The sequence below is a fragment of the Megalops cyprinoides genome, chromosome 14 (genome assembly GCF_013368585.1).
Source record: "Megalops cyprinoides isolate fMegCyp1 chromosome 14, fMegCyp1.pri, whole genome shotgun sequence".
Taxonomy (NCBI): domain Eukaryota; kingdom Metazoa; phylum Chordata; class Actinopteri; order Elopiformes; family Megalopidae; genus Megalops; species Megalops cyprinoides.
Window position 1 is genome coordinate 25,788,545 of NC_050596.1, and position 26,445 is coordinate 25,814,989.

At 40.7% G+C, this 26,445-nt stretch overlaps 1 protein-coding gene across 1 annotated transcript; it reads right to left on the minus strand.

Annotated features, from left to right (window-relative positions):
- Nucleotides 1–25,857, minus strand: vwc2l (von Willebrand factor C domain containing 2 like). The gene is made up of 4 exons (XM_036546024.1): nucleotides 25,719–25,857; nucleotides 23,466–23,872; nucleotides 7,476–7,605; nucleotides 1–210 (listed from the first exon to the last, which is right to left on the minus strand). The coding sequence occupies exons 2-4, from the start codon at nucleotides 23,853–23,855 to the stop codon at nucleotides 59–61; spliced, it is 672 nt and encodes a 223-aa protein (XP_036401917.1). The 5' UTR covers nucleotides 23,856–23,872; nucleotides 25,719–25,857; the 3' UTR covers nucleotides 1–58.
- Nucleotides 25,858–26,445: the final 588 nt, after the last annotated feature.

Here is a 26,445-nt window from a genome sequence, read left to right on the forward strand (position 1 = left end):
TCTTCGCCACTGCTGCCGCTGCCCCCCCCCCCCTCATCTGCCTCCTAAGGGGGGGTTCCTACGATGACGTCTGCCCGTTGAGGCACTCCCGGCGGAGACACTGTGCAGGCTTCCACCAGTCCCCAGTGTGACAGCGGCAAATGGTGCAGTCGTCCACCTTCACTTCGATGCCGGCCGGGATGATTGTGGTCCCCGCAAAGCAGTTAGGGCCTGGGAAAGGGGGAGGGGGGGTGGATGGGAGAGAGAGAGCCAGAGAGGACATAATCAGAACAGGCTCCCGCTTGACTCTTTTGGAAGGAGTACTCAATGCCGAGGGACCTGGGAGCTGGGACACAGACCAGACATGGGGATCTTTTTTTTCTGTGGCTGTGCTCAGATGGGCTTTTTTTTTGGAGCAGCAGCAGTACTGAAGTTCTTTTCTTTCTGTCCCCTGACACGGATGGTAAACATTCTTACTGAGATGGTTTGAGGCCATGTGAAAGAAGAGGGAGTTTGTGAGGAGATACGGAATGTGAGAAATTACGTCCTCCACTGAATTTCTGGGTTTTCTCCCGGGGAAATCTGTGTTCCCTTGCTCAAAGAGCCACCTGGGCCCCATGTCTACTGTTCTTATCTGAGCTCCCCACTGCATATCAATTCCAATGCAGGTTTTCCAGTTAGTGCTTGAACACAATACTGTGACGATGCCAATCGCTGCCCATTGATAACAGGGGTTTGAGTTACAAATGAACATTTCCAGCAGTGTAAAAACTGCCGGATGTTATAATAATCATGACTTAATAAAGACTAATGAGGTGAAAATTACACATTCACATTTTCTGTTAAATAACAGCTTTCAGAGAACATTAGGGTATACACATATGCAATTTTTCTCCTGACATGTATATAATGTTTCACATATAGTTTTTTTTTCAGATGCATGATAATTTATGTTTTTTTCACATGTGCATAATATTCAATTAAGGCACAGTTAATCCGCCATACAGTTAAACATGGTTTGTGCCACAATGGCAGTTTCCTTTTTTCAGGCAGAAATGCCTCAGTGTGTAATGCAGAAATATTTCTTTCTTTTCCTTTGGCTCAGCTGCTTTATCCTATTTACTGTGCATGAATATGGAAACAGGGAACATTTTGCAGACCTCATCAGCTGTGAAAGCTTCACTACTGCAATCCAAGGAAGGTCTGTGCCTCTCTCGAGTATATGAATGGCCTCAGTCCGGAAACAGCGTTTTGAATACATTCAAAGCGTGTGCTACAAGATCTGGTTGGCCATACTGGTTAGGAATCAACTTCTAACATTAACCTTTATCTCTGCTGATGTGGATCTGACTCTAAAACCCTCAGCTGCAGAGTGATGTGCGTATGTAGACCCACGCAGGATACACAACTGTCAGCTCTCGACCTGTGAAGCAGTTCCACATCTTTGTAGATTTTCAGTCTGACATCTTCATCCGGACATCCAGGCGGAGACCAGCGGCACTGTTTCCCCAGAGAACCATCAAACGCCCACTAGAGCGTGATGGCGCCCCCTCCAGTGCAACGCGGGAATGAGAAGCACTCAGGGGTGGAATGAGCATTGATTATTTCCCCTTAGCCTGGCTTTCACTTGTCTTCCTTGTGTGAACATCCTCAGGGAGAGGCACACTGGCTGGCATGTCGTATTGCGGCCTCGCTGTCACGGCAACACCAAGCGGGGAAGAAGATAACACCCCCCCAATCCAACCCCCCCTCCAACCGTCAGTCTACTCCCCCTTCCACACAGGCTTTTTCCCAAAAGCCCTCGATGAGCCACTCCTCGGAACCCAACATGATAACAACTCATTGATCAGATCGCCGAGAGGGACACAGCGAGTTGCCAAGTCCTAATTTCCATCGATCCGCAGAGCGCTTGCAAAAGGTTATAAATAATCTCTGCCGCGCAGGACTAAAGTCGGCACCACTGCCAAGTGCAATTGTTTATGGCCCGGCAGCTTGTCTTTGCATAAGGACACCTTGGGCGAGAGATGGAGGAGTACATGATAATTAAGGAACCCTTTACATGCAAAGTAAAGGACAATTTCCATCCCGGGGCTGCCCACTGTGGAATGAACATGCTAAAATGATACTGTGTGTGTCTCTATTTTAGTTCATTTTGGCTGCTAACTCAAAAAACCCGCAAGGTAACATGAAAAAGGATCACTTGCTTCTATTGCAAAAATAACACACAAATGGCAGTATAGCTTGGTTGATTTGAAGCATTGCTATTTTCCCTAACATTGTGTGTACAGAGTAATGTAGACACTTGGAGCCTGATTGTAAGGTCCGCATCATTGAAATTGTTAACTTATTAGCCTTCAATGGACTGGATTACCCTTCCTTCCAATGCTGAGATACACTGTGTGGGTGGCGTGGTACCTGCTTAAAATGTAATTTTTATCAGGAGGCTGAATCCATTGTCAAGGTACACTTTGAAGGGACCGTGTTGATCAAAATTGCTTGGATATTACAGTGTTTAGAAAACTAATAAGTGATGCAGCGTATTCAAGTCATAGCTGATTAGTGACATTTAGATGCTTGATTCTCTCCACTGAGATTGTGTTTATGCATGCATACAAACTTTTACCAAGGGTAGACTCGGGAAGTTAAATTTGTGCCTGCAAACGAATGGAAAATAGTTTGCCAGGTTGAATTTTATTTTCTAACAGGGATTGTCTGTAATGAGAGGTGGAAATGTCTGGACACTATGCAGGTTAAAGTAGCTGGGTGTAATCTGTCATTTAGTGTCTCCTTGTCACTCTTGTGAAAATCAATGTTTTTTTTTTCTGGGGGTCTGTGAGGGTTTTGGAGGGGGTGGAGGCAGAGAGAGGGTAGAGGCAGGGGAATCACACACACACACACACACACACACGGACCACACGTGAACTGAATAAAATGTTGCTTGTTGAAGGCAACATTGGAGTATGAGGTAGGAGAAGTGCGTACGGGCCATCATTTTCAAGAGCAGGGAAACTTGAATCCCCTGATTCACGCAGGAGTCACAGAGATCTTTTCATAATTTATAACCCTTCACATCTCTCTCTGCGGCAGGGGAAGGACAGGAAAGGAAATGTGACAGCATTGCTGTTCTGGTTACTGATCCATCCGGGTCTATTGCACTGGGCACAAACCGCTCCAATTGTGTAGTGCTGCATCTGACCAGTACCAGTGCTTATTAAGGGGCAGAGGTAGAGGGCTCCCATAGTTCATTCTATATTAATGATTGCAGACAGAGTATTTATTGCCATGACTGCAGGCCAACACAATTCCACACCCCTCACTCAAAATGGTTTCCTTACTTTATGCATGCCTTATGTCATAAAGGTCTGAGAACCCAGAACAATTTTGTAGGGAGAGACATGACTGCTAAATCATATGTTATTTCTTTGCAAAATGTCCCTGTTTAGTGCCATACAATGGCACATTCTTTAAAATAAGAATCTGTCATATTTCCCAGCCTCCATCGGATAATGAACTCATTTTGACACATGAGACCTTGGTGAATTAGGGTATGGATCTGTTTTAAGAATTGATGATCTCTGTGATATGATTTCAACCAATCATAGAAATATGTTGTATTTTTACTCTTGATCAGTACAGCTGTCTGTAAGGGTGACTGTGTCTCTAGATCTAGGGAAACATATTGTGTTTGTGTGGTTACCATAGCTACCGTAGCTGCTATTTTATTTAAGGAAGCTGACTTAATGATCTATGTAACAGAGCAATCGGCAAAAGTCAGAATCTTCTTTCAGTTTAAAAATGTTATGCAGTTTTTATTCATAGCAGAACTACAGAAGAACAGGAGTTTGAGTGCCTCACTCCAGTACAAGGAGCCTAGCAGAACCAATCACAGAAATGATATCAGTATAACTTCACAAAGCCTGGCAACACATTATAAGGCAAATACAGATAGGCACCCTATAAAAAATGGCAAGTTTGCATGTTGATGTGTGCATCAACTCCTCTGTGGGGCTATTGATATTGTTGCTGTATAAAATCAAACACATAGACAGTGTATTTAAAATCCTCATTAAACCAAGCAGTCCATGACAAAACATACATACAAGCACTATTAATGTTTGTCAGCATGGGAAAATTTCAAACTTTTCCCAGGATGGGAAAATGTTAAAATTGCACGATAAAAATAAATACATAGGACACATAAAGTGGCATGCCCTGAAAGATGGAAAACACAGAGAATTGAGTGTGCATTACTGATTCATAGTTCTAAGAAACTGTTGCGGCACCGACTCTGATTTTTACTGAGGAAACGCAGAAAGGTAATTTCTTTTCATAAAAATCAATTGCTGCTACAGGTGGTCAGCAAAGACCACAGACGGGGTGCTGTGCCTAGCTTACAACCTGAAGGAAAGCGCACAGTATGCTGAGGTAAAGAGCAGACGAACAGAACCCAGCACACCTGTACAATCTGAGGAGTCTGAATAAGGACAATAGGCCTTTTGCACGGATGCTTAAATGTGCTTTCAATGTGCTCTCACTGACGTTTAAAATGCCCTTATCCATGTAACAGAGAGGCGTGCTCAGGCGGCTAAACCTGCAGCGTGGCAGGGTAGAGCGGGCAAACACACTCCCGCGCCTGACCAAAGGAATTCTCAAGTCGAGTCCCGGGGGGGCCATGGTGACGGGCCCCGGCTCTCTGAAATGCCAGTGCCGTCAGCATGTCACGGTGTCCTGTCCGCCCGGATTAGCTGTTCCTCCAGCCGCAGGCAAGGAGTAAAGGGGGGGGGGGGGCTTCTGAGAACACCTATTAGCTTCCTACCCCCTGTCACCGAAAGGGGCTCGCTGTATATAGGTCAGCTGGCGCCACAGGGGGCAGGTGGATGGGCGAAAAGAGACGTCTTGATCCTCAAAGTCTAAAATTAGAGATTTCCGGTTTTTGTTTCGTTTCTTGTTGGCTGTCATCAGATTTGGTGCCGTAGGACATATTTGTGCGGAAATGAGTTTCCGCAAGAATGAAATGAAAAGAGCAAGAGGGGACTGTTCACCATTAATCATCAGCTGCTGTTTTTTTTACCCCTGTATAACTGGCTTTTAAATTAGGAGATACGTTATTTCTCAGTGTTCATGTTGACTTGAGGGAACTTTGGCCAGTATTTGGATACAAAAGGTTTAGGTATGCACAAAACAACCCTCTTTAATATAAGCAGGTATTTTGAATACATTCACTTGAAATTTAAGTGTAGTGTACTAGGCCCAGATTATACAGTCTTAAGGTATAATACATGGACCTTGATATGCTTAGCCTCTCATGAATCTTAAGGATTGCATAAAACGCACTGCCCCAGCAAGCAAGCACTTAATGGACCTGTATTGTGAACTGAACTTCCACTCACATGTGGACAAAGTGAGTCAGGGGAGTTCTTTGCTCTTTGACAATACTATAGACAATCTACCAGTAAAGAAATCACACAAAGACACATTCATTCTTATGTTGCTAGTAGAGCAATTATTTTTTGAAGTGTTGAAAGATTAACTAGTTCAAATATATGTTTACAGCTTGCAAGGTTCTTAAGAGGCTGTAATTTTCAGTCACTATTTAAACTGCTTGTGCGAGTCAGTGCATCACTGGGATAAGCATGTTCATTTACTTTTTTTTTCAAGTGACAAGTCAGTTGGGCTGACTTTCAACCTTCCCTATATGGCAGCCTCTCAATCCCTCATAATAAATGTGGACCTGACTTTATGAACCTGAACATTATATTTTGGGTGCGCAGATATAGGTAAATGCTCTTGGTACTTCCCCCAATGGTAAACTCTTTCGTATTGAAGTTTGATTGTTATGCAAAAGCCAGAGGGTGAGCTCAGAGCCATGGCCTGTGCTGACAAGCAGGCAAAACTGGAATCTGTAGGATAATACTACTCCCATGAGTAGCACACAATAGACCAGAAAACTACTAGCGGTACTGTATTTCAAACAAATCCAGCGTTATCCACAACGAATCTTTTGATAAAACATTGTGTGACATTGCAAAAGTGTTGATTAAATCTAACCCCCCCATCTTTTATTTCTTCTCCTGATGCACAGATCCACCCTCATGAGCCTTAATAAAGACCACCTCATTTCCATACACCCATTTAAGCACATTCAATCTTTGGTTTATTTGGTAACACACAGGTGTCCAATTGATTAATTCATCCATAAAATAACTCTTAAAAAATCTAATTAGCTAAACCTGATCATAAAACTGTTTTGTAACAGATTTCCTAGCCATGATTTAGCACTGTATACCTCCAGGATAGTGCTTTAAATAGTGTCTTTGGTGAATTGTATTTGGAGCTTGTGTGGACAGTTAAGGTCTCTTAAAACAGCAATGGGTGATCAAGGCAGATTAGGATTGATTGTACACACATTTCTGTGCTCTTCACCCAATGATCAATCTAAACCATAACTGATATGTGCATTGAGCAGCGGATGCTTCCTGTGGTTAAGGTAAGAATCTGTCACCACTGACCTAACTCCTTTTGTCACATGACCAAAATGTCACTTTTCCAAGAGCTCCGGTCGTCCTCGACTGCAATTGATTCCCCCTATCATGCCCACCGCCCTGACAGTATGGCCGCTGCCCGTGCTTCTGGGGGGGGGGGGGGGGGGGGTCAACTTCAAGATGGGCTGACTCTGCACTATTCGCTGTCCCCCAATTTGTTACCGTCCAATGGCCATTGGAATTCTATAATTCTAATAGGGGAATTGGCCCACGCTGACAAGGATGTTGGAGTAATGGGTGACAGAGGGCTCCCAGGAGCCCAATTAAATCCTCTCCGAATGCCCTTAATCAATGGGCTGTGTTTATTCTTCTGGCTTTTCCCTTGTAATTAAACAAAGGATTCCTCGTTAGAGTAAGCGGTGAACCCCAGGCCCCAGATACACGTAAATTTACTCTGGGGGTAAATCTACTCTTGTGTCCCCTTCTGTAAATAGTCTGAAGGGAAAGTTTTCAAATTTGGGTGTTGCTGTATTTTTTTTTTTCACTGTAATAGTCTACTTTGAATCTGATGCCATCATCCATTGTCAATATATTAATCCTTAATATTTTCACATGTAGTCAATATATCACCCTATCTGTAGCCTTCAAATATATACGACAGTTCAATTCAATGACATTTTAAAAGTGCTAAAGGTCCTAGTCTAACTGGGGGCACCCCATTGTTGTGGCACAGAAAGCACTTTCAACTCACATGTCCTAACATGGGTATGGAAGGAAGCACCATTATCTGACCCTCATGAGAAATGCTATGTAACTTTGATGACAGAGATTCTACCCTGAAGCACTGATCCTGGATCAGTTGCATCTTTCTGCTTTTTGTGCATAAAGGCTGGAGTTAGGTAGACAATGGCATGCTGGCTGTTGGGTAAGATGATTCTGGAATTGTTGTAACAGGGAAGAAAGCAGCCAGCCACATATTTTGGACACTGAGTTTTGGACAAGAAGTGGTCTTACCGTTTTTACAGATGGGGCAGCACTGCTCTGGCTCGTACACGGGGTTGACGCACTCGGGGACAGCACAGTCCGCCACCACACAGTGCACCTCATTATTTGGCTCACAGCGACACCATTCACAGGGGGAGGGCTGGAGAGAGAGAGAGAGAGAAAGGGGTGGGGTGAAATTAGAGAAAAGAACATAAACAGCAGCCTCTCGTACCGACCATGAGTCAGACCTGACAGCTCGTCTGGTGAAGACCATGCAATAAATTCAGAATATGTATGCACACAGGCTAACCAATCAAAAGCAGCAGGTGTTTCACTCACTGAATCAGTGTGCTGTCTCATTAATTAATACGGTACACACATAACATAATGCTCTTCCATATTGTTGCTGCATATTTATCTCAGTTAAGTGGAAAGCTGTCACCAAATGTATGCAAGGCTTGCTTAGTAACAAGACAGGCCTGACACAAGCTGGTAAATGAGGCTACACAAATTATAGTGGACATCCCATAGGAGGGATTATGCTGAAGCCACTGTCAATGCGGTTTTACATCTGAACAAATATGTTTCTTTCCTCAGTTGAAATGTCAGTTTTACACTTTGCAAAACACTGCACTGTACTGAATAAAATGCGATTAATTCATTTGGTTTACAAATGTCTACCCCCAAATCCATTTTTGGCCTGGCTCAAATAGGCCACATGAAACAGGCTAATCAGTTCTTTTCTGTCACAATTCAGTTATCAATGTCCCTTTCACATACATTCCATGCAAAAATTAAGTCATGGATTAGCATAAGATATTGGGTTGAGGGAGGTTCTGCTTGGAATGGAATTAAGAGAATGGAAACCCCTTCAAGAATGGGCTGATAGCTATTTTCTTTTTGCACTACCTGTACATGAAGGTTCTAAATGTAACTCAGCAAATCTACTCGTCCTCTGGAGAAAGCTACACACTCTGAGCAATTGCTCTTTTGACCCTAAAATGAAAACTGGGGTCATGTAAACATTCAACATGGACACGATGCTGACTTTTTAAAACAACGTAAAGAGCCAGTTTGTTTTCCCAGCGTTATCTGAGGAAACTGAAAAAGAGGTGTTCTCATTGTTTTCCCAACATTCTTAACGTCATGTGACAGGATGTTTTTGTTTTCTCCCTATGATTATGTCTCATTCTGACCATGTCCCTCACCCTCAGCTGTTGCTCTTGCTGTCATCCACAACAATGTATTGCTTTGTCTCTGCAGGCACTTGTCTGAGCGTCCTAGAGTCTAAGGGAAACTGACTCCCATATAAATATTAATGGCTAGTCTCTCTATAATGGACAGCTCCTGCAGGACCAGGACACCACATGAGTAATAACAGACAGATACCACTCTGAGTGTGGATTGCTTTGGCACCATTAATGCGTGTGGAAATGCACATTCAGAGTATACTATTCGTGACGATCAATTGCAATGCTTCATGAAGACATATCCATTAGAAGTGTTGCCACAACATATACGGAATGTTATCCGCAGCATCAACATTGGAAAACTATTCTGAAGAATAAACAATAAAGAAAATATTAGGGCTTACAGATGACAAAAGGAGATCATTATCCTGAACCTGAAGATAAGACCACTGGCAAACAATGAAATGATGTAGGCCATGAAAAATACCATGCATTTATTCATAAAGGAACGCAAGAAATCAGATTATCTAAATTCACCACAGAGTGAGAAAACTGAAATGACTTTAATAATCTCTGTTGGTTTGGGTCTGATGTATGTTCTTATTTCTATAAAGATACTCTATTAAAACCCACACAGATTCTACAATGCTGCTTGTAAGCCATCAGACCGTTCCAGAGCTTAAAACCCTGCTATTCTGTATTTAAATGAAACCAAATGCCTTAAGCCGGCATCACTATGGAAGCACTCGTCCCACTAGGCGCAACTCCAACATTTTAATTACCATAAAATGCCTTATGGCTCTTGGTTTCCTGCCTTTATTTTTGAGACAACAAGGAACATAATGGTGTATTAAATTCCCTTTCTATAGCCCCTCACAAATGTGTTTCTAATACACATTTTATTGAGTCTATCTGTTTCTTTATGTTTGGTAGGAGGGAGCCAACAGCCGTGTGTCAAAGATCTCTCAATGGGAGAGCTCGGCAGAGGGTGATATTAACACATTTTAAATGCAATCAGTGTTGGCAGTTTTGATGCCTCAGTGACAGGCAACAGGCTGGTGCTACACTGGGATGTGCTGGTGGATTAGTTTCTCTGCATGAAAACAAAAGAATTAAGTGGCTTGCCAATTTTTCTTTAAGGCAAAATAAAGATTTTTCTCCTGTGAGCTTGGGACTGCTGCACTAGTGTTTACCTTTAGGTTTCACGCTAAAGGTGGGCAAATAACTGTTCATACCTGCTAATGCAAGCAGTTACACCCCATCATTCTATTTTATGTGGAAAAATGAAGGGCAACCACATGGATTAGCTCTGACTACCAACAGAAGGAGGCAGAGTTGGATCTCAGGGATATGAGCAAAGGGTGGCTGTGACCACTCGCTGTCCTGTTTGCAAAGCTCAGTGACTGCTTTCCCTTTTGAGGTTAAACATTCCTTCAGTAGACAGAGCTCTTCCGGGCCTGAACGCTAAATGTGCCAATTATTCTAAAAGGACAAGTTCACTCATGAATATTTACTATGCAGCTTTTTGGTGGCTGGTAGCCTGCATCTGAGGGATAAAGGTTACATTGGGGGGGGGTTAAAGGAGAAAAGCCAGCCCTCACGGCTCAACTTCCCCTCCGAGTGACACCGGCTTCCCGGCTTTGTACACAGCTTAATTGGGACCGTAAGTAGCCTGAGCGCTAATGATCGCCTCTGTTCTCTGTTGATAAGGGGGCTTCCCGATGGTGCAGAGGCTTCTGAACTTGCCCATGGAAATCGCCTTTAATTGCAATGAGTTGAATGCTAAGAAAATTCAGATAATGAGGCCAAGCATGTGGAAGAGTGGAGCTGGGAGATTCTGTCCTTGCCTCTGCTGTCCCCGGCCTTGTTTTGATTGCCTTGTTTAGCTGATAAACGTAAATGAATAGAGATATGACTCATATTTGTGGGCTGAGTGCAGTGAAACTTCGCTTACACGAGAAGAAAGACACTTAGTATTTGAACTGCAGGATCACTAGGGAATCTATCAGGGGTAAATAAACGTCTACTTGCTCACTTGCAAAATCTAATTGTGGTTCATCTAATCTATGCTGACTCCTAATAAAACAAATGTGTTTAAGACAATATTTGGGAAACAGGGCAAGACTACTGGAGTCCACTCACATAAGCTTATCTAGCCCTCAACAGGAATCTAAAGGATGCAAACCTTCTATTGAGCTGTATTTTTCCCAGCCTAAGTACAAGTACAAAGTACTCTGTCAATTTAATCATGATTCCTCCCTAGAATGCTGTTTCTATTGGCTGCCTGGCTACTGTGCACCAACTACATGCATTTAAGCAAGAATTTCTGAACCACAGCTTACAGAGTATCCTTAAAGGGAGGCCTCATATCATTTCTACCTTTCTAGCACTGGCAGACGTCAGATAATCATTTCAGTAGTAACAGAACAACTACAGGCAGCTGCTTTGTACAGAAAACCACAAACAAAAAAAAAAGGAATAACAAAAAAATATATGAGTCAGGTTAACTAAAATCATTCAGGTTGCCATGAGGTTAGGAGCATGCTTTCTGGGGAGCTTTGACCACAGGCGTTTCTTTTGTCCAGGTCTATCTTTGAGCAATATACAGAATGACAGAACAACCCTGTTGCATCACTTATTTCCAAAACCAGATATGTCCAATCATGAGTATGTTAAAGAATATTGTGCGTTATGTTACAGTCATTTTAAGATGTATTCTACAACATGTGCATAAATGTGCACACAGCACTGTGCATACATGAAAGTAGAAATAATTAGTGCATTTTCCAAAAATGCTCTATATCATGCATAGAAATGTATGAAAAATCTGTTCCTTATATTTGGGTTCCATATTTTCCCATGTGTCACATACATAGTAGCTCAATTAACTGTTCTGTAATACCTCAGATTATTTTAATATTTACAAAATTACAGAGATTACTGCAGTGTGAAGACTCTAATATCAGCTCCTCTCCGCCATGCATAAGAACTCATAAATCCATGAGCGAGCAGGTATTTATCCGCTGCCCTTTGGCGGCTTTGAAAAGCGGCATACCAAAAAAAAAGTGTTATTAGCATGTAAATAGATACAGAGGATATTGCTGAATCAGTTCCCTCTGATCTCCAGCCTCATGCAGGGTTGAGGTGATGACTCCTAACAAGAAAGAAAGCTCAGGATTTGGCAGTCATGCTGCCCAACCAATTTAGACTGCCCTAATACATCAGAGATGTCTTTTAAAAATGGAAAGGTTGCAGACAATCTTTTTAGTAGCATTTTTTGTGGATCAATGCAGGTGATTAGGCAATGTATGTGCTTTTTGAATCTATAGATATAGCCCTACCTAAAGTCGATCATGTTTTAATTGATACAGCTCCCTTTGTAAAGAATTACCACAGAGTGCTCGGCAAGAGACAGTTCCAAATATAATTGAATACATGATAAATTTTATGATTGCATAAAAAGGAAAGCCAGTTCAGGCTGATCCAAATCAAACTGTAATGACTACTGAAAAAAAATATGTTTGTAAGCATTTACCCACATTTTATTAAGCCAAGTCTAATAAGCATGACACCTTTTCAGCTAACTTGTGATATGTCTATGAAAAACATATTCCTTTTTTGAAGGGACTGCTCTATCCTCGGGGGCAATTTGAAATAAAAAAATCCAAAGAACTCCTTTTTTGGAAGTTAAAAGGTCTTTATTAAATGGAAATGGCTATCAAAAATGTTGAAAAACAACACCTATGTGCCACGGCCCAATGAAGCCCTTCAAACACCTCAAACAAACCCAAACAACTCTGCTCCCAATGAGCACCCTTTTTGGTCATCCACCCCTGAAGCAAACACTCCAATGTGTCTTTTTCTGACTATAATGTTACCTGACAGTTGTGATCTGACAATATTTGATCATTTTTTGATTAGTTTCCATGAATTCTCTTCAGAAACACCCACTTCCGCAGGGTCGTGCAGCCAAACGCAGTGTTGCTAACTTGATTGTGTTGCCTTTTTTGTCATTTCACCACTCCTGTTAAATATCATCAACATGTGAGAACAAATCAAAAAGCCTCAGGCTTTTAATTCCTATAGAACATACCTATTGGCAATAACGGATGCACAAGAGAAATTACACTTCAGCAGAAACAGACACTTTTTCCCTTGCCAAAATCATCCATCATCATTCTTTTCTTTGAAATTCTCAAACTGTGATTGTTAATTAGTATACTTCCTGTTACAATCCTTTGAATTATTAGCATTAAGGTTTCCCAGGCATTTACGATGCTGTTCAATGTGTAGCTCTGTAGAATTATTCCTCTATTGCCCATTAAAATTGATTGGGATACAAACATGTTATGTAGGCCATGATATATGTAACCAAACATACCAGACAAACCATAAAGCTTTAATTATTTTTTTTTTTAAATGTGTTACAAAGCACTAATAACAGTGCACATCAAATCTGGAATTGAGCTGAATCTCAATTCAGCTATGACAGAAAAAAATTTCAATCCAACCAATCTGAAGATTAAAATGCAAAAAAATTTTTTATAAATGCTGGTGTAGGATTTTAATACTGACATTGTTCGCCAAAAAATATAAGGCATGTTATGGTAATGTAGGATTTTCTGAGAGCCGATTGCTTCTCTCTGCACTCTGTTTTGTTTACCTGTGAAAACTGTCCTTCGGCTATTTGTAACAGTGCTGTCATTTTGTCTCTGTGAGATTGAGTGCTCCGGTCAAGGGCTGCCTTAGTCTTCACTGGCTCGGCTCCAGAACTGTCTGGAGTTTAAAAGCAATGTGTTTTGCGTATTCCAATTTATTTCCCAATCTTTATCTGTAAAGCTTCTTGAAATAGCTCCCCTGAAATGCCCTTGATATGTGATTGCCTTTAAATGCATTTCCTCCACTTTTCAATAGAAGACTGTAAAAAAAAAAAAGAAAAATCTTACATGTGCACTTGCAGCAAAATATGATTTGGTCATCAGCAATAAACATTACATATATTTCCCATTATGGAATAAAGGCTATTTGAAACATAATGTAAGTGCATTTACCATTGGTTTTTCATCAGGAAGGTAATGTGCCTGACAAATCTATCATGGGTTTTGCCTTTTCAGGGTCATAATCTCAATGTACAAATGCACTTACCACGCAAAACAGAACGCTCTGTTAATGTAGTGTTTAGTATACTTGCATGTCAGATGAAAGTATACTTCACATACCCAGGTGATAAAATATACTTCATGCATCTGTAATACATTGCAGTTCATCCATCAATGTATTGATGTGTGCTGGTGCTTTCCATGTACCTCGCCCATGAGGTACAAGATGAGGTGAAATCATGCTACTTTACCATGGCAAAATAAAACGAGCAAAAGCCACTCAAACTGGCTGTGCTGTTTGATGGTGCTTATAGCAAACTCCATCTAATTCCCCTTTGGTGTGCCATTCAAGGTTTAACAAAGAGGGTGTTGAACACACTGTGACACTATCATACCTTGAATATTTGCAAGGGGGCGTCATTGAAGGGGCGGTTTTAGTCCTGACAGTGCCATGTTTTGGGGGAGTGGGGGGGGGGGGGGGTCTCATCTTCGGTCTGGGTAGGGGTTGGGTCCATGCAATGTGCTGTGGGGGGGCAATGAGGGGAATGGGGACAGCCAAAATGCATGCCAAACCCGCCAATGTTTAAACAGCTTCTTACCAGCATCAGGGAGTGTAGAGCAGAGAGACTTGGGAAGGTCAAGAGTGAGAACCACAAGGTAACCTGCGCCTTCTGTACAAACTGAATGGACTTGCTAAAACTGAGTCATTTTTTTCCAGATCTGTAGGCATGGCCTACTTGCTTGGTTTTAATCAGTTTTTAAACTGAAACATATATTTTTCTCCCCTCTGGCAACTTCGCTGTGAGAATTAATTCTAATAAGCACTAATTTCCGATGCTTTTTATAGCAATTTCCTGTCAAAGGAATCAGAATTGGCTGAGTCACTAATTAATAACTAATTAATTACCAATGTGCACTGGTTGAGTGTGGGCTTCGGCATAACACCACCATGTATAACACATCTGTATCCATGTATCACATCAGCAGTCTCCTTAACAAGAGTGACATATTTCTTGCTATACCTTATATAGTGACTTGCTTTCAATTTCTAGAGGAGATCACACAATTTTTCAGAATTTGTAGTTTGCTCCAAAGCTAACACCACAGTGCGCTTCTAGGGAGAGCTTAATCTCCTCTCTTAACTACACAGTGTGGCTTCAAGTTCCTTATGCTCAGTATTTATATAACTTGTTAGCAACATAGTACATTGACATAGTATTGTTAATTGTAATACCAAATATGAATGGAGATGTCTGGCCAAAAAATGTCAGTTGCATCTTCCATGCTGATTCTGGCAAGTGTCATCAATAGCAACAACATTACTCGTTCAAAACTGTAGAGTTTATGACTTCTTTATTGTTTCCATGCAGGACATTAACATGATAATGTCCGACACCTGGCACCATGGTTCATGAATGTGCAGCCCCTCGCCCACTCTTCAGAGAGAGGGTGACAGTGAAGAACTCATTCTGGTCCTGAAATAAACTCTCTAGTGGTGAAGCCCAGATTTTCTGTCAGCAGAAACAAAATTAAATTATAATGTGCTTTTACTAATTACTATATAACAAAGGAGGAGGGTAGGGAACAGGGAGTGTCATGGTCGCTAAATAAAAGGGGGCTAATTAAGCTGTTCTGAAGCTAAAACTTTCGTTTGAGTGGGTTGTCATTATTTTTTTTGCAGTCCTATTGCATGTGAAGTGTATGGGCCTACTGCAGGGAAATTGGACTTTGTGTGAACTTATTGCATGCATATTTTAGTGTGTTTAATGTTGTCTATGTTCTGCATGCCTGTACTGCAAAACGAATCACTCACTGGGAATAATGAAACTACAAAGGGATAATGAGGCTATATTGATTGGGAGGGGTTGCCTTGCGTTTCTCTCCTTGGTGCATCCATCACTCTGAGGGGATTCGACTCCCCCTCTCCTCCCCAGAACCCCTTGCTCAGCACCCGCTGACCTGGCGATCCCAAGAGCGCGGACGGGACCGATCTGAGTTCACATCCCAGCTCTAGCCAGTCCGCCTGGGATCTGAACTCACCCTATAGCTCCAGGTTCTTGATTGTAGCTGCGTGGTGGCGCCAGGTGAGTGGGTCTCTTCCTCGGCCAATGGGGAACCCTGCAGGTGAAACCCCTACTAAGGGTGAGTGGCACATCTTTGTGAGGGCAGCAAAACAACAACAGCAGCACAGGAAACCTGCCCCCAGAACAGGCCCCACCCTAATGACCTGGACCACGGCAGTGACTGAGTCTCAGAGCCAAGCCCACCGCAGGGCAGTGCATGCTTTTGATGTGTAGGGTGCTCAACCCAGGGACAAGGGTAATTCTTGCTCCATTAAGGTCAATGTCAAGAACGTCTCCAGTCTGGTTTAGTCTAGTTTAGGGGAATGCCCGAAATAGCATGCTCAAATCAAACTAATCAACTGATCAATCTGTCATTCTAGTGATTAATTTATTTTTTTATAGGAAAAGGAATTTTATGAAAAAAGAGCTACAACTTGTAGATCTCTAAGTGTCACTTTAACATGTAATAATACAATATCCTTTAAGCTGACACATGAAAAATGTTTGCGTAATCAAACACAAGTAAAGCCTCATAATTGAAAGGAAACGGCTGGTCCAAAATGATAATTTAATCCACAAAATACTAATTAATTGCCTGTACGCTCACATGACACAAGATGTGATCAGTAAGGCAAAATGCATGAGACTAAATGCAAACTAAGGCTCTTCAAATCCAGAGTTTTCAACCAATTGGCATAGACAGCTTCAGTTTCTTTGACTTACTCTTCCTCAATATTGATAGGAATTGACATTGATTTATTGTGCCTCAGTAGCCTTTTAAATGCAGTTCTCTATAGGGTTGCCATGACAAACAACTTATACTCCTGAATAAGTAACCTGGATGATGATGGAAGCCACATCAAAGGTTACCCAGTTTGCACCTACTAATGAACTATGCCACTGAGCACCTAAAGCCCTTTGATTTTTTTTAAGGTGATTTATATTTATTAGTGATTCAAAGAGCTGCATACAAAATCAAAGTGTGAGCCCCTGCAAATTAAATGTGCATACCTCTTAATGTCAGCTCTTAAGCATACAGATCATGTCAGTGCGTACTACAGAAATGTTCTCCACATCCATTGGTTATATAACTTACTGAGGGAAGTCATGTTTTTCATCCAGTTTTCCCTCTACATGCTCCTTGTTCTCTTCTGTTGTTAAATCTATTCAGTGGCAAAAATGAATGAGTTATCGAATAGCTGCAAAATGTTCCTCTTTAGTAGGAAAAGCCAGCTCAAGGTTGTTAAACACTAGGGTGCGAAGCAGTATTGATGGACCGAATACCTCATTAAACAGGTGGCTTACGTTGGGAGACCTTCTTCAAGAGGGTGTGAGTGCACATCAAAACTCTGGCTTAGCAGTCTGATGCCAGTAGCATCTAGTCTCTGTTTGGAATGGATTATATGCATTGGATTTGAGGGCCGAACTCGAGAGGCTGAAATTAGTAATACAGTGCATCACTTCAATACTCGCCACCACCACTGCCACACAATGACTGCATGCTATAACTTAGTACAGGGAAATTTAATATACATCTAAAATATGGAGAACGCATGGCATGTTTGTTGTTAGTGATTCATTCGTTCTAAATTTAATTCCGATATCTGTTGATCTGAACACAGGCATCTGCTATAAGAGAGAAATGTTCTAGAAGAAACTAAACAAAATAAATAAGTACTAATCGGAAAGAAGAAAAATATTAGCCAAGGGACATACAACTAAACAGCTGCTGGCACTGCTCCTATTACTATAAACAATATCCAGTTAATATTACTTAATATCCCAACCCTCTATTTTTTTTCAAAACTATTTGCCACTCACCATAGGTTTCAGAGTTAAAGGGGCTAATTTAATATCAGCAAGAAACCCAATTATTGTCCCCTAAGAGTAGCCAGTTAGTTTCTTGACCCTTTAAATGTATAGTTGTAAACTCATTTATGTAACCCATGCTACCATACTTTGTGGTGCAGATGTTGCTAGGAATATTTTAGTATTAACAGGTAGCATGTAACAAAAGAATGATAAAAATACGTGTAAAGGCCTGGTGTATTACATAAGTGATAGTTATGCATGATTCTTTGAGGAAAAATTAAAGCCAGGGGAATTCAGGCATGGGTTAGATGGTAACATGAACAAAATATTCATGAATTTGTCTCATACAGCCCGCTGACTAAATGACTATTGTGGACTTTTGTATCGTTATATATTTATTTATTTGGTTAGCTACTCTTATCCAAATCAACAAAGCTGTCACTGCAAGATCCACGAACCGCACATCGCAACAGCTACAAGAACACGGGCACAGAACTGTCAGTAACAATGTACAAGTATAAGCTCAAGAGACTGACGAAAACGGTGTAAGCACACAGCAGCAATGGTTTTATTATACACATAGCCCACACAAACCATTGACTGGAGCTGTATTCCTGCCAGATAGGTATACAGGCCTTTGTTCTTTATTGTGACCACAGGTAATGCGGCTGGTGAAAGCTGGGTGATGGATGACCTGGTTATTGAATCCCTCAGTTCATGTCACACTGCTGCTCTGTTTGGAGGGAGTTCAAAGGAAACAGAGGGAGCTGTCTGTGACGGCTTAGCTTTGCACCAATATTGTATACTTTCACTGGCAGCTGCCGGGACTTTTGGGACCTAGCAAAACCCACAGAAACACGTTTTCATGTGAAAACCGTACAAAACAACGCTGGAAACAATTTGTGCACAGCAATTTCTAGTCATATCAGATTTGTTTTATGCTGATGAAGACATGCCTATTGTGTAAAAAAAAAATCTTCCTCTATTTATTTTTAATAGTAGATGTAGACTGTTTTGTTGAGGGGGAAAAAAAAAAAACAATATACACAGTTAACTACTCCCAATACCAGGGCAGGGAAACACTCATATGGGGCATTGTATGATTAATTATCTATCACACACTTGTTTGGAATTACATGTTTCAGTTAAGCATTGTATTTAGGCCAGTATTGATTTCAATTTGTCAATATTTAATTATGAGCTTTTTTGATTGTCATGGAGCAGTACAAGTTTAGGAAGAATCTATAAAGGGTTTCATTGCTCTTATTACACATTCACATCACATTTACCTCCCATAATACATTCACAAAGCCATAAAACAAACTAATAATTTATACAGATCAACACTGTGATACAAACACAGGGAATATAAGGAAGAGTTTCAACGCATTTAAACCTTATCAAATTCATATGCAGTCTGCTTCTCCATTTTTATCACCGCACTTTCATCATATTTATTGTACAAACATCTGAAGAAGTGTCAGAATAGGTAATTTCAATTCAGAATACAAAAGCTCCTCCACCATGCATAACGGAATGCTATGTGCTATGTCAACCATATTACAAAGCTTTATTAATGGTTTATGTCATGTAATGACATGTTTATGTATGTTTTTTATGTTTTATGGATATATGTAGATAAATGTAAAAAAAACCATTACATAAAAGGAATGGCTATGTTTAAAGATGAATAATACATGTATATTACCTTGCTGAAGTTATTTCAACTATGAACATTGAGTAAGTTACCATTAAGTAGATGGACATGAACAGACACTTCCCATCAAGGGATAAAGCATAGTTAGCATCTTCTGTTTAACTCTCCTAATGTAATCTGGGGGTTGCAAATAAGGTGGCAAGCAAAGGAAACGGTGAGAGTCCTGTAAAGGTTAACAGAGAGTTTTCCATAACACTACATGTTCAGAAATCCTCAAGTGAGATCAAAGTCAATTACTCAAGCAATATGCGATGATGCAATTACCAATAAGACCTGCACTGTATAAAATATCAATGTGACATTTCATTACAGAGGCCTGTGTAGAACCTTACTGATATAATTACAAAAACAAGGAATATTGATTGTTTTTAATAATACACAAAACTGCACTGACAAGTCCAGGCTGTGGTTAATGTTGGGCTTTTTACACCAGTGTAAAGATTCACAAGAGGAATGACTTAAGCAAGCTTGGATTTAATAAACCAAATACTGTGAATATGATTTTCACACAAAGGTTTATGACATGTTGATTTTGTAGCACCATGAAAGCCTTAGCATTGTGCTTTATTCATAATGCTTTACTTTGTGCTTTTATTGTTGTTATTTTCCTCTATTCACATACAATTTGAATAGAGAGTAACCTGTTAGCTTACATTGTATGTATATACTAAGGTAAATGAAAGCCCTTCCAAAAATATAAAATAAAATGAAAACAGATATGACTTTAAGCTGTGAGTGTGCATCGAGTCATCAAAAGGCAAACCCAAGTGATTCTTCCTGTGGATGGGATGGGTTGGAAACATTGCAGGATAAGCATTGGAACGAGTCCTCTAAAGGCAGTTTAGAATGCAGCACTTCGCATTCCTGTAGGAATGTTGCCAACAACGTAATTGCTTTCATGTGCTCTGTTTTAGCTCACCGTTCATTGTAAGTGCAGCAATCGAACTCACTTTGAGCTGCTTCAGGGTGGGGGTGGATCTCAGTGCAAATCAGGCAATAAGGGTGAGTGAAATAGAGTGCTTAGGTGAAGAAACAAATCATCAGGTCCCAGACCCAATTGTCTTTAACTTTGAGTAATTAATTCAAACAAGTGCAAACTACATTGCATATCCATTCATATAAAAGTAAAACCAAACCACAACATTTCAGGTTAAGCTCGTTGCCCAAGAGTGTAACAACAGTACATCACTTTTAAATTGAACCCACAATCTCTAGGTCACAAGGCCAGTTCATAAACTATGCCACAATGTTGTCTTTTCCTTCATAACAGCTAATCAGTATGGTGGCTCGTCTTTCTCTCACTGTGGTATTTTAACACAAACTGGTACGATGTGAATGCTAGTTTCAGTAACAGCATGGTTTTGTTTTCAGGGCTGTATCATATTCTGGAAGTGTCTCTGCCTGATTGGCTAGGCTTATATGAAGTCATTGTTGTTTTTCTATCTCCACAGGCCAAAAATCTAAACAGACCTCATTTTTTGTCTTTGGTATACAGCAGGTGTCCTTGCCAGCACTATGAAATCAAAATGATTCACCAAAATCTAAACTCAAATACATGCTGACACACAAAAAAAGAAAATGGAAGGCTTTGTCAGACAAATGTAGTCTTTTTCCCACCACACAGTGATCAAAGTGCCATTGATATTGCACAAAGTGAATAAAAATAACTGCTGCACAAAAACAATAACTTAAAAGTGACACCTTATTGCATGGTTGCTGACATTACATATTGATAGCTAGCAGGAAAAAAACAAAAAAAAAAAACTTTGAACTTTTTAGTGGGATCTGGTATAGCTGAAATATTACAACAAATGTATTTTGTTAAAACATAATAAAAGTGTATAGATTATATTGAGTTAATTTTTCAACGACTAATTAACTAACTGCAGAGTTTGTGTTGTGTACACTTACACAGTCCATAAAGATTGTAGTAAACCTGAAGCATAGCCATTCATTTGTAAGAACTGTCAAATCAAACCAATTCTATCTGTGTTAGTCCATCACAAATGCCAGCCAGCTAAACGCACATAACACTGACCTTTGTGCCAACCACTAGAACTGTACCACTTTACCTCAATATCTTGTTCAACAGCATGCTTTCAGGATGAGACTTAAGAGTCCTAGACACCTCTGATTACCTGTGTGGCTCCCACATGGTAAGGACTGTACATTTATTTCATTGCTTCCATCGGAGTTGTCAGAACTTCAGAACAGTGCTCATTTTGCTCTTGTGTATTTTTTTCTACCACAATAGATATAGCAGACATTAAGTGAATGTCTCTCTGTATGTCTGTGATCAGGATATCTGAAAAGCCTTTGGATGAAATTTGGTGAAGTGGATGTCATTTGGATAAGAAAGACATTTCAGGGCAACTATGACGACTGTTAAGGGTGGCAGAGGGGTGTGCTACTTTTACCGCCTCTTGCGGAAGTGACCTGTCCTTTGTCCTTTAGCACAAAGGGATGCTTTCAAAGTTCGCCCATAATGACATTTCCACACAGGAACTTGTGAACAACCACAGCATACTCACACAGCCAAGGTCATTTGCTACTCAGTAGGCAGGACTGGTACTACAACACACCTTCTGAGAGTGCGGTAACCATCCACTGGACCTGAGTGACTACTCCAAAGTAAACAGCAGTGAATTCCTCTCCCATCCCAATTTCCCAGTCACTCCCCAAGGCTCACTAAATACCCTTCTTTGTCCTTGTTTATTCATGCCTCGGATTGACTTTGATTTTGCAGACAATGTTTCTAAACAGCTTGATGGACGTGCAGCGGTTATGACATTTAAAGACTCTGGAATATTCTTCACATTGCCTGCATGTGGATAAGTATCTCAGAGCTAAAGAATCGTAAGCATACTAGGTTGTACGACTCTAACATTATAAACAGAATAACTTATGAATAATTGTCAATTGCTCTTTTCAGAGGCTCCCCTTAGCAATCGGACTAGCTTGTCTCTGGTTCATGCTGTAACAATCAAACATGGCATTGACATTTCACTGCAGAAACTCTATCAAGGCCCATAGACAAACATAAAAGTGTTCTGAATATCAGCATGGCACCTGCACCTTAGTATAAGAACTACTTTTGAAAAAGGCTGAATGTTTCCTAATTTCCTTAAAATAAATATAGCAGACATGTAGTAAATAGAGTGTTGAGTTGTCATCACTGTCAAATGATGTCTACGTACGTGATGGAGCACTAAACATCGGAGAAATGAAACGGTCCAGAGGCTTTACTGAAAGGTTTCATCAAATGTCTACGACACAACTCAAGGTCGCTGACATGCAAACCGATACAGCGAGCAATTTATCCGCCCCGGGAACTGGTCACGTGCACATTGACTTGAGATGCAGAGCTATTTTTCTGAGAAAGTCACTATTAATTAGACGCTCGTGGGGGTTGGTCCGCTGGTCTTCCAAGATGTAGGTTGTTAAGCAATGCGTGTAATGAAAACGATAGGAATCCTGCCAGTGGGTTTTCATTAACAGACGACGGTATATTTGTCATTGCACTAGCATTTGAACCATGTCTTTAAATCAGCTACGGCGGATGTGCCCATGGTTTTTTTTTTTTTTAGATAAACTGTTTTAAACAGTTTAAAACATAACACAGAACAATCATACTTTTATCGAAAAATCCACACCAAAATACTGAATATGATGGACCCCCGAATATATTAGTGTTAACGAAAAACACCCTCGCCACTTGCACAATTAGAACTTTTTATAGACAAATTTAGATACACTTACTTCTTACCCTGTCAATCAAAATGTTTAATGGACGTGACACCGGAGGCCCAGTCGAATTGGGCGTCCCATATGTGATTAACGCTATTGGGTTTTATAATATTACTTTGAGAATGAATTCCATTGTTTTCTTTTACACTGGCTAGTAATCAAAATTAATAACATATTTATCCTGCAATAGCCATGCATTCTTAATGGTGTGGATCGCGCAGCACACCATTAACTCCATGAAGGCGTCACATTGTATATAACCAGTGCAGAATCACCAAGACATAACTATCTGATGTATCATTTAGTACATGTAACCGTTTACAAATGAACTAATACAATCCGGATTGAGTTACTGAAGGCATTTAAAAGAAGTGCATGGACATAGATCCTACCTTAAATTCCTCCAGGATTTTGTAAGTCTTTCCCCGGTATTCACAAAAGTTTTTGACCTCCTTGCACTCCGGACAGCAGCCGTTATGTTCCACTTTGGTACACTTAGGGTGTATTTTAGGGCACTCCGGTTGGTCGCACACCGGGCCGTCCTCCGTACACACGCAAGGGCAGTTCGAGTGTCCGGGAAAGAAGCGTTCTCCAAGCTTGTACACAAACCCACTGTCGTCGACGCAGCCCTTTCCCCGGTAGTCGTCGAAAATAACGTTGTCATTGTTGCCCGTCCGCTCTGCTTCATCCGCCGGGTAATCCTCGGGACTGATGGAGGCCGGAGAAACGGCGGCGTTCAGTGCGAGAAGGAGGACGCAGGTCGCTGGAACAAGAGGGCCCATCCTTCGCCGCGGTATTCCTACGCATTCAAGGAGAGGGGCATAGTTTCCTTTAGATATACCTCCTCTATACATTGCACCTTGCGCTGAAACCCGCTAAACACAAAACAGGTACAACTAACATGCTTACTCCTTGAAAATGAAAGATGTGCTTCCAGTACAGGCAATCCACTCTGTTCGATTGTTTTTCCTTGCAAAAAGTAAGGATCAGACTGTTGAAAACGACTGGAAAATTACGAATGCTCTGTTTGGAGTGTAATTTCAGTGATAATCTGTATATAAATTATGAACGTAGTGTCATAAATCGATGTCGAAGGGAGTGATACCATACACTTTCACTGGGGTTGTAGTTACCGCTCTGAAATATAACTTATAATCAACATATAGGGAGCGCAGAGATATGCTTACGTTTATGAGGACTAAATCAAAATTTTGCATATTATTCGGAAGATAAACAGCCTCAGAATCGAAATATGATTACACGCCACATTTATGTAGATTATCATATTGTTTTAAATACTCTGAGGAGATCCGTCTGTCTGGTATCTGGTGTATCTGGGTATCGAAATGTATATGAAAAATAGTGTGACATTGGATTCTCTGTTTCAATAATGAAATCGGAAAATGCGCTTCAGTGGCATTCATCTATATTCATCCGGCTTCAGTATGTGCCTGTTTCCAAAATTTGAACCAGACCCTATATCTTCTTTATGTAGTCCAGTGTTGCGTGTAACATTCGAGGTTGGGGGCAGAACCGATGATGGAAATATGGCAATAGCTTGTTTATAATGAACTCAGGAACTTAACTTTCCTGCTTACGAAAGGCCAGTGGCTGCGTGTATGCTGTCATGGAATGCATACGCTCAGAGGTTACACACACATGAAATCACACAAGTATAAATTTGTTATACTCTGACAGAATGGCAACCTACTTTGCACCAGTGCAATAAAATGTAGTGTGAACTCTCTTTGCAATTCACTGGGCTGGAGCTCGAGAGGAAACAAACTGTATGTAGTCCACGCGCATAAATTGCCTATCAAACCGTTTTGTTGTTATGTAATTTCAAATAATTTGATTCATACAGAATGAAAGGATGTATCAACTGGTAGGGAGCTAAAATAATATGATATAATTTATTGTTATTATTAATCTATTTGTCGGTACTATTTTTTCATGTGGTGTCCAGTACATTATTTAAAGCACATTTGTCAATTTAACAATGCGATTCTAATCGGATCATGTATGATATGACTAATGCGATATGAATCTTGCTATGGGCTAGTACCATGAAACGTAGTCAATAAGGATCGCGCAACCAACAAGTTGCTAAACCTACACATCGATCAACCAGTCATTAAAATCACTAGCCAGTGAGGACAGGACTACCGTGTCTGTCATATATCACATTTGTATTTCATCAGTAATTACGACATCGGCCAGCAAAGCATTTTTTTCATATGTCATTAGTAAGCACAGACAGCTGACTTTATTCCAAATAGTACGTTTTCCACGATGGAAAAAGAAATGAGCCATCAAATTGCACATGACTGGAATCCGATTCCAGACTCCAGCTGTTTCTTATGACGCTATAACGGACACACTACTTATTTATTGATTGAGAAAAAAGTGATGGCTGTTTGAAGTATTGACATGTCCATACCTGTCATTTGTGTAAACGTATATGAAACAGATAACAACATTAACCATTTGAAAATACCGTTGGCAATCACAACCACTGTAATATTTGATAGGGAATTATTATAATGGCAACGTCTATGAAGTGCATATAAATGAGATAATGGCATTTGTAGCACGACATCTGACGGCAAATGGTTATGGAGTGGCACTGATTGTGACCGACTCACCGCGTTGAGACGTTGGTTCCAATTTGTTGGAGTCGGAAACGAACGGACCCAGTTCCCTGTTGGACTGGTTAAAAACAGTGCGCAACTTCCACTTGGACCATTTGGCAAAATAAGATCGTCTGACTCCACGGATACTAGGTAATCCTTTTCTTACTTAGTCGCGTGAAAAAAAATACAAATAGATCACAGCCGCGGTCCGCTCCAATTTTCCGTGAGTAGCACGAGCGAGGTGTTTTTTGCATGTAATCTGGTCGGATACATGGTTTCCCCTTTTCTTTCTGTGATTCAGATAAAAAACAGAATTAAGAAAAACAACCCCGAATCAACTCTGTGGTAGCAAAGAATCAAGCAAACGCTAAAAGTAACGTGTAAAGTTGTAATTCCAATTCACTCAACCATCCACAGCACTGAGCCGCATTGAAATGAACTTTCAAATTATGCAGGCGTATCAAAACCGTTGTCTAGCAGCATACCTCCAGTCAGCGAACAAAACAAGAAGATGATATGAAAAATTCCAACGTTAAGCAGAACGGACACCTTTATAAAATAGATGCATTCCTCGTATCATGTCTTATCCCATCAAAGTTAGAGCTTCGGTAGAACAGGTCGTAAGATGAAGACTAATCCGTTTACAGTCACAGAGAGGAACACAGCTGCCTCGCAGTCCTAAAGCGCCGATACTCCGCGCAGAGCCGGAGAGGAAATAGGCTCTTACTCAAGTTCGAGC